At 34.1% G+C, this 9,904-nt stretch overlaps 1 protein-coding gene across 2 annotated transcripts in view; it reads right to left on the bottom strand.

The window, feature by feature from the left end:
• LOC138695094 (C3 and PZP-like alpha-2-macroglobulin domain-containing protein 8) overlaps positions 1-9,904 on the bottom strand; it is a 976,398-nt gene that overhangs the window by 147,884 nt on the left and 818,610 nt on the right. For both annotated transcript variants that reach the window (XM_069819482.1, XM_069819483.1), the window contains exon 4: positions 7,168-7,353. In XM_069819482.1, the coding sequence (XP_069675583.1) occupies positions 7,168-7,353 (186 nt within the window). The remainder of the gene's footprint in view (positions 1-7,167; positions 7,354-9,904) is intronic.

Below are 9,904 nucleotides of genomic sequence, written 5' to 3'. Positions count from 1 at the left end.
ATTAAATAAATAAATAAATAAATAAATAAATAAATAAATAAATAAATAAATAAATAAATAAATAAATAAATAAATAAAGAAGTAAACAAATAACAAAAGAAAAAATTTAACAAATAAATAAAAACACAAATATATAAATGAATAAGTAAACAATAATTGAATAATTGAATGTATAAATAAATAAATATTAAATAAATAAATAAAGAAGTGAACAAATAACAAAACAAATAATTTAACAAATAAATAAAAACACAAATATATAAATGAATAAGTAAACAATAATTGAATAAATGAATGATTGAATGAATAAATAAATATCAAATAAGTAAATAAATAAATAAATAAATAAATAAATAAATAAATAAATAAATAAATAAATAAATAAGTGAACAAATAACAAAAGAAATAATTTAACAAAGAAATAAAAACACAAATATATAGATGAATAAGTAAACAATAATTGAATAAATGAATGATTGAATGAATAAATAAATAATAAATAAATAAGTAAATAAATTAATTAATAGATGAATGGATACTGTAAATGGATAAATAATAAATGAATAATGGAGTTAAGGAATATAGGTGTGAAAGAATGAACGAACGAATGAATGGATGAATGAATAAATGAATGAATGAATGAGCGAATTGAGTAAATAAATAAAATCATTATGTTAAATACTAAAATAATTTAAATAATAAATTGATGTATAGTTAAGTTTTAAATATAAAAATAAATAAAATGTAAGTCAAGAAATAAGTTCATAATATAAGTGAATGAATTTAATAAGAAGATAAGTAACTAAATAATTCATTCGATCAGTCATCCTTAGTTTTCTGCCCATGGGTAGGTTTTACGCTGCAAACCCAGCATTCTCAAGTCTTTCCTATTTTCCGCCTTTCTTTTAGTCTCCGCAACGATTCATAACTAAATGTTTAAGTGAATAAAATTTAAGTAAATGAAATTGCTTATAACCACATAGGCCTTGGTATTGTCCGAATATGCAGGTTTTTCCTAACTATACAAGTTATTCCATTGATGCCACATCCTCCCTCCATCTGCTTTCAATTTCTCCTCCAGTTTAAAAATGTCCTTCAGTAAAAATATTGCATGTCTTATTGATACAAGGAATTGATTGGTAAGCACTCTTTGGCGTAAAGATAAGCTGTCTTCTCAAACTCTCTTCTCTTATGAAAAAAATAATATAACTTTTTCATCTAAATCATAAGTTTGGGAAACCTATTCGAAGTGGGGTATCTTGAGTGGTGATGGCATGGTTGTTCTGTAAACATTACTGTTTATTTAGCGGCACTCACAGATGTTGGAAAGCGCTCTGATATTACAGCCAACTCTCGCTTTTGTGTATTTGTTCGATTTGTGTTACAATATCTTCCAGTAAAAGACAGAGATAAACTATTGCAGCATAACCAGTAATTCAGCACCAAGGTTCCTAACATGGTAGAAAGAATTAGTGCCATGGCAACGATCCAGCTGCCTTCAATATTGAATCTCGAGCTCTCGGAATTTTGAGAAACCGGCCTGAATATTTCCTTCGATTCGCCATGATCCTTATCACAATTAACCGCATCTGTTTGTGACAGACGCTTCGATAAATTAAGAATTACAATTTCTCAACTTACCCTTTAAAATTTCTATTATCATTTTTGTATAATTTTAACTTTATAATTGTTCCTTTTTATTTGTACTTATTCAGAGATTTTTTTTCGTGAAAATACATATTTTCGGCATTCCTGGTGTCGAAAACTTACGTTTTAGGCAAGTTGTCTTCCTTCTATATACGGGCTATTCCGTCTCAAATCGACCGAAATATAGAGAAAATTGACCTTGCAATTTTTAAATACAATGACACTTTTTCTGTCGGTAGACAACTGTGATACAATGCTTTGTGCAAAGTTTGAGGCATCAGAACTTCATAGTGTTTAAATTAAAAATATTTAAATGTATCGTATTTTCATAAAATTAGCAATTTTAAACTGTTGTGGCTCCGAAACCCGTCCGCCCAATGATCAAAATCATGGTTTATTTTGATGCTGAGAAGTTAAAGTTTACATTGACATGTAAACAGTTTTTCTTACTTTTAATGGAATGGACAAATTTAGATTTTTCTTCATTAAGACGCCTTTGGCCACGAAAAAATATTTTTAAAATATATAGAAAGTACAAATAAACACTTATTTTTTACTGGTGCAACGTTAATAAGAAAGTATTGAAAAATCAAATAAAGAAAATAAATAGTACGCGCGTGAAGTAACCAGCTGACTGTGAGACGGGAGCTAGCCGAGGGAAGCAAGGACAGGAGACAAACACGTGACGTGTCGTCTAGTAGCGCATAGCTGGGCTAGCTTTATCACAGGTTTTCATAAACACAGGAGTAAAATGACGCCCAACGCTCGCTTATCTTCAGCTCTCGGCCAGTACGTCTGGTACTGCGCCGTTCAAGTGTAGGCGTGTGAAAATAATCTATTTAATACCCTCGAAACTTATTGCCGAGCCACTAAGCAAACAATGCCGAATCCCTCTTAATAATGTGAGGTTTTTTCTCAATATTTTTTTACATTTTTACAAATGGGCAAAAATCCTAAAAGTAAGTAAAATCAGATTACCTGTCTCTCTGTGTACAATAAAAATAAGGATTACTTCTTAACATAACCTACCAAATTTCAGCTTCAAAATGAGCTCTCGTTCAATGTTCTGCAGTAAATGGTTCCAGAGTTCTGAGCGCTGAAAGAGGCTTGTTCTTCTAAAATACGCTGAATTTGTCGCTCAATAGTACGAAAACCGTTTGACTTTCGATAGTACATTTTTGCAAATGCACTCTCCTCAGCACCTTGTATAAATAGGGAAAAAATTAGGGTGTAAAAAATGCGAGGATTTTTACTGATCGATTTCATATGAATACCCCGTACGGATAATTATTCAATGCCATTGGACGGACTTCGTCTATATTGAGTCAATTTACCCGGTTCGGTGGATAATAAGTTTTCACGCAAAATTAAAAGCATACAGTAAAACGTTTCCGTAGAAACATCATACTTATATCTATTTTTTGTTGCGAGTTTGATTTCAAAGTCAGAGCCTTAACATATCAGGAGAGAGGTATAGCGGAGAACACCGTAGACAAAATACTTTGTGCGAGATCGTGCGTATTTGCTTCTTTTCCGCACAGAACCAATAAGCGGTAAGTGTGAAATACCACATTCAGTATTCCCAACGTAACACACATAACATTTTCCCTCTTCTTACCGCTTAAGCGCGACATTCATTTTACTGCTTTAGGCTTTTAACATATTATTTTTAGAGACGTTTAACATAGTAATAATTATAAATTGGAAACTTACCACTGCAATTTCATCTAAATTGCAATGTTAATTATTGTTTTTAAATATTTGCAAAAATTAAGTAAAGTCTACCACTCCACGAAACTTATTGCATTCCTGATACAAATAACATTAAGGAAGCCGTGAAAAAATCAACGAGATTCCAGATGCCGATGTTATTACTGCAATATGTTATATAAATAATATTGTTAAAATATTAAAATGAAAAATAAATCATTACATAACCTTACCGTTTGTTTTAAGTTCGCATTTATGGACGGGGGGGAAAAAAAAGACAGACGTACATCACGGCCTGCTGGAGTATAGATATTTTTGTTTTCTAAAGTTACTGTCATTAAACAGAAACCAAGATGGAGATTTCATTGCAACTAATTAGAAATTCGTCTTTCAGGTACGTAATAAACGATCTTCGCACAAAATAATGTACGATACACGAGTGATATGTTTGTTTTCATGTTCTCGGAAATTAAAAAAGCTCAACTACGTTTCGCTCTTTCAATCTCTTCCTGGAACATGAAAACGTCAACATACCGCTCTTGTAACATATATGACTATTTTGTACGGATTTATCGTCTCTTGTAAATGTAATTTAATTTTATTTGTTATATTTCGTAGATCTTACATCCATATTGTAGCTTTCAGATGCGGAACAAGTGAGAACTTACACACAAATATACAGGGTGTTTCAGAAATACTTTTACAAACCTTTCCTCACACCAAAACAAGAAAAAAAGTGAATATAAATATATGTTCGAAGATCCTTAGTTTTTTAGTTATTAATGAAAGAACATAATAAAACATCTATTAGATATTGTCAGTTTGGTAGCAAGTGTTGCAACTTTAATCACTTCAGAAACTTATAACAAATGACTGTAGTAAACAAGCTTCCTTGGCAACATATAGCCATCTAGAATATAATGGGTGCATCAGCAGACTGGTATCGATAACATCATTCGATTATCTAACAAAATGAATTATTATCGATTACAAAAAGTTAAGTTGTTGGGTTGTACCTCGAAACGCGTTGAACGTAAACTTTCACTGTTATGAGTTTCTGAATTGATTAAATCGCAACACTTGCTACCAAGCTGACAATTTCTAACAGATGTTTCATTATGTTTTTTCATTAATAATTAAAAAACTAAGAATTTTCGAACATAAGTTTATATGAAGTTTTTTTCTTGTTTTGGTGTGAGAAATATGCCCCCAAGGTTTGTCAAAGTATTTCTGAAACACCCTGTATAATAGTAAGTAGATTAATTCAATTTACAAACTTTTCGTCAGTTAAGTAGAAGATATGAGTATGGAAACGTCAACGTTCGACGTGCAAATTTGTACAGGGAATGTTAATAAAGGAGTTGACGTCTGATAAAATATAAGGTTCGGATAAAGTAGCTGTATCAGGATAGGCTGTATAGCTGTATAGGATACGACCTTGACTTTCTTCAGACCAAGTAAACACTACTCTCGAAATACATAAAAACACGACACACTACTTCGTAATATCAAAATGTATGTAATGTCCTTTACTACCTATTAAATACAGACTGATTCGTTTGGGTATGGATAATATTGATTTATTATTATAAAGCTATTATGATAGTAGGAAAAATTTCTTGCTGGTTATATTATGATTAAAAGATGGGAATTTCCACATATGACAATCAACAATGCATAATCTGAAAGGACAAATGAAAATCGTAGATGATTAAAGTGGCTACTACAAATCAACAGCGGGCACAATGTGTTCTTTGGTATGCTAAATTTGAGAGTGTTAAAAGAGTTCAAAGGCAATTTCGACGTGAGTATGGCGTGCGTAATGTACCTAAATACGATTCCATAATGTTGTGGTATCGAACATTTGTAGAAACAGGTTCTGTGTTAAAAAAAAAACATGCAGGAGGTCGCAGGCGAAACCCAGTACGAGAAGCTGCTATCTCTTGACTTGGCCCCCCCAAACTCCCCAGATCTAACCTCTCCAGATTTTTTCGTGTGGGGTTTTGTTAAAGACATTTAAAGTACATCCCATCCCTATTATTACTGATTGGCAAGGTTCGTCCTTGAGTTTAACTCAACGGTAGGAAGTTTCCCTCTGTGTAAAAAAAAAAAACTAGAGTATAACCTTGTTGAGTGTTATCGTTTTTTTATGTTGTCGAAATATCTTAATTACTTTCAAAATAAAGAAGTTATTTCAGCTGACAAAAGTCAGTGAACCAATTTGTATCTGTATATTTCGGAAACGTAAATGATTGCAACTTTAAATGGATCACCCTGTATAGATAAAAAAAATTGCGAAATGTTTTAGCATATAGGATTATAAAGTTATCTTGAATATGGGAACAGAGCATTTTTATTTCTCTCTGCAACAATATTTATGCTCTTAGACGCTAGACAGTTACTTCCTTAGCTGGAATAACATACCGTCTTTCACAAGGCATTAGACACATAAATCGGGATCGGAGTGTATAATTTTGTACCTCTGTTTTCTTTAGCAGACGTGCTCAAAATAATATTTATTATAAGCAAAGCATTAAGTATGAAAGAAAAAGAGTTGGTGTAGTTAGTTTGTATTCTCGTTGCCATGCCGACGTGCTTATGATTCATTGTAAACAGAGCTGATATTACCCTTGTGTGCTTAGTATTCTCCGAAAGTGCGAGCTTAGGAACACTAGGCATTTGAATTCTGTATGCAGCCCCACATAGCTCTCTAAGCTTGCCACACGGTCTGAAAAAGCAATTTAATTTATTTTCGTGGTTCAAGTATACTATGCATGTACATCAGAATTTTACTAAACGCCCGCCGGAAAGCTTCCTCCAGTAAATCGAGACTTTAATTTGATACATAGACGACGGAGAAAACAATGACAGCTTGTCACCCACGAGAAATTCTATTTTTAATACTTCCACTATTGAAATGTGTCCATTGAGAGAAAGCAACTCATTTGGTACAAATGGTTAATATGGAAAAACGTAAGGAAGAATATATCAAAATGGAATGTAATAAAATAATAAAAAAAGAAAATAAATACGAAAATTAAATAAAATTTACGATAAAAAGGCTATGATAATAAATTCATCGGCTGATAAAGGGAACAAAAAGGGGAAAGGAAGGAAAAAGAAATATATAGCCTATATTTTTACAAAACTATCGCAGAGAAAAGGGCTTATAACTGAAAGGAATCTAATTCAAAAAGTGCAATTTTTAATTTATTTTTGAAACTAGACAATGTCCGACAGTCTCTGACATGTTGTGGTAGAGAGTTCCAGAGATGAGCTGCAGAGACGGTGAAAGATGAAGAGTAGAAGGATGTTCTGTGTTTAGGAATGAAAAGTGTGATATGGTGTTATGAGCGAGTATCTATTTCGTGATATGAGGACAAATATTGAAAACGAGAAACTAGGTAGCTAGGGTTCTTATACTGTGAACGGGTCGTCTACAATCCAACTTCAAAAGGATTTAACATATAAAATACAGAGTGCAACAAAAGTTTCTGGTACAGTGAAAATTTTAGTTTTTTTTTTTCAAATATTCGATGGTAAATATCACATTTTCAGCGAAATTAATAATAAAGGATTACATCACACCACAATCAAGTAGTACTAACACCTACATCAAAAAAATTGGTCATGCTTCCTGAGAAAATGTAAATTAACAAGAGAATAATTTTAACATACTGTTACAGAAACTTTTGTTACACTCTGTATATGAGAAAACTTAATTTAAATCTATAGAAAAAGAAAAGGATAAAATAAAAGGAAGAAATTTGAAAACGAAGAAGCGAAATGAGGAAGGTGGTGTCGTCCTACCTGTTTCCCCCGGCCGGTAAGCATTGCGTGCCGGTCTGATGATGATGTCACGCACCGACCCCACCAATCGCAGCTCGGAGCTGCTCTGAAGGCTGCAGTCGTCGGCACTGCTGCAGTTGACCAGGGTCTGCAGGATGCAACTTCCGGTGGCCTCGGCTGGCACAGGAAGTGGCACGATGCCATGCCCTGTCACAAACACATACAGACGGTTGCAGTTTTTGTTGCCGCTTAAAACAGCAAAGTTATGGCCCTGCGCTTCTCTGCCGTCTTTGTCCCTTCCTGTTAAGGTACGAGGCGAGGGAAGTAATAATTCTAGACGCCTCTACGCACAGAAAATATGCGGCAAGTTGTACCATATTCTTACGCCATATGTAGCATAAACTCAATAAATAGAGTTGCGAATTATACTGCTGAAATATACAGGGTGTCCCGCTATTATGTACGTCAAACATATACGCACATATACTCTACGCACAGAAAATATGCGGCAAGTTGTACCATATTCTTACGCCATATGTAGCATAAACTCAATAAATAGAGTTGCGAATTATACTGCTGAAATATACAGGGTGTCCCGCTATTATGTACGTCAAACATATACGCACATATACTCTACGCACAGAAAATATGCGGCAAGTTGTACCATATTCTTACGCCATATGTAGCATAAATTCAATAAATAGAGTTGCGAATTATACTGCTGAAATATACAGGGTGTCCCGCTATTATGTACGTCAAACATATACGCACATATACTCTACGCACAGAAAATATGCGGCAAGTTGTACCATATTCTTACGCCATATGTAGCATAAACTCAATAAATAGAGTTGCGAATTATACTGCTGAAATATACAGGGTGTCCCGCTATTATGTACGTCAAACATATACGCCATATTATACATTTTAAAACAAAAACAATATCAAATACAAAACGTACAGGGACATCATTTTATTTTTACTAACATTTTTAATATTAACCTGGCTATATCTTCGGATTAAAGATCTAGAACCGGAAACACCGCTTGCTCCCACTTCCAAGACTGGAGTTCGATGATACTGCCGTAAAATAAAAATCACTTTAATACATCAAATATTCATTATATGAGGTCTCGCCATCCTCATTGAATACTACTATGAAGTAGTCAATGTGTATTATCACCAGTAAATCGAGAAAAATTAGTTCGGGCACCGGGAATCGAACCCGGGACCTCTCAGCTCTGCGCGCATAGGGCTCTTTCCAACTGAGCTATGCCGGGACACGATCCACAGCGCCCGTCGAACTCCTCTGATTGTACTTACATAGGTTTAAATGCAGGTAGTAAGCCGTAAAACAGTAGAATGAGAGGAGTTCGACCAGCACTGTGGATCGTGTCCCGGCATAGCTCAGTTGGAAAGAGCCCTCAGCGCGCAGAGCTGAGAGGTCCCGGGTTCGATTCCCGGTGCCGGAACGAATTTTTCTCGATTTAATGGTGACAAATAACTTTACTAGGTATAGGAGGGAAGAAAAATAGTTCATCCATTTATGTAAACTAGGAAATATCGCAATTTTGAGTTTGATAATTTGCATTAGGTTTTTGTTTAATCAAAATACAGTACTGTATTAACAATGAGTGTTTTTACTCACGAACTGAGCTGTCCATTCGGACGTATTCATTATGCAGTGTATATTGTACTGTTACAGTACATTTGCGTACAATATAGAGAATGAAGTTACATTGAAAAATAATCACAATATGGATTTTTAAACACATTTTTTAAAATGGTGGCCGTTCATTTCGATACAGGCTTCAGTTATTTTATGCATATTATCGCACTATAGACTATTGCATCTAATTCCAATTACCAGTTTCGTCCTTCCTACTAGTAACTCATGTTGAAATAATTCCGTACCTACTCTATAAAAGAGTACCTTACGTACTGTAAATTTAATCTTCACTTCTGCCCGACCCGAAAAGATAAAATTACTCAGACATGCTATCTACTGACCGTCCAAGTGATTTTGTCGCAGGATCGTAGAAAGGGGGGAAAATCACTTGACAATTAATTACTTAACGAGGCCCTTTTATTTAAGTTATTTTAAACAGTTGTGTAATATTACGTAGACGTCCAATTCCTAACAGAAATTAATGTTTTCAAAAAATAACTAAGACAGCCCAGATTCTAGACTTTACAGAGGGGCGAACAGAAGCAGGTGGGGGAAATCGTGATGCGACGTAGGCAAACGGACGACAGTACCTGTGCGAACATATGATTCAATATTGAAAGCTCTTTCGTCACTAGAAAACGCGAACATATTTCTTGAACGTACTATACTCACTAACTCAGTACTGCATACGCGGCCACGGTTCTGTATGGAGTACGGTTGAAAGTTTACTAGTAGAGGGGGTGGGAGTGAAGTACATTAAAAAAACTCAGGTACAAAAAAGTTGAAGTAAAAATAAAATGTCTCTGTATAAGATTTGCTAATATTATGGCGTTGTTAGCAGAAGAGGAGATGATACTAAGGGATATGCTACTGGAGCTAAATGACAGCTGTGAGCAGTATGGGATGAAGATAAATGCAAACTAGACGAAGAAAGAAAAGTAAAGAAGGTATACGTGCGAATTCTAAATGAGGCAGTAGAACAAGTGGACAGTTTCAAATACTTGGGGTGTAGTACGATTAGGGAAAACACGGAAATTTTACTTGAAGCAAGTAGAGCGATCGGTTTGGAAGTAAATCCCGAAAAGACAA

This window comes from Periplaneta americana, chromosome 2, assembly GCF_040183065.1.
Source record: "Periplaneta americana isolate PAMFEO1 chromosome 2, P.americana_PAMFEO1_priV1, whole genome shotgun sequence".
NCBI classification, from domain to species: Eukaryota; Metazoa; Arthropoda; class Insecta; order Blattodea; family Blattidae; genus Periplaneta; species Periplaneta americana.
This window is presented reverse-complemented; position numbering and strand designations above follow the sequence as displayed.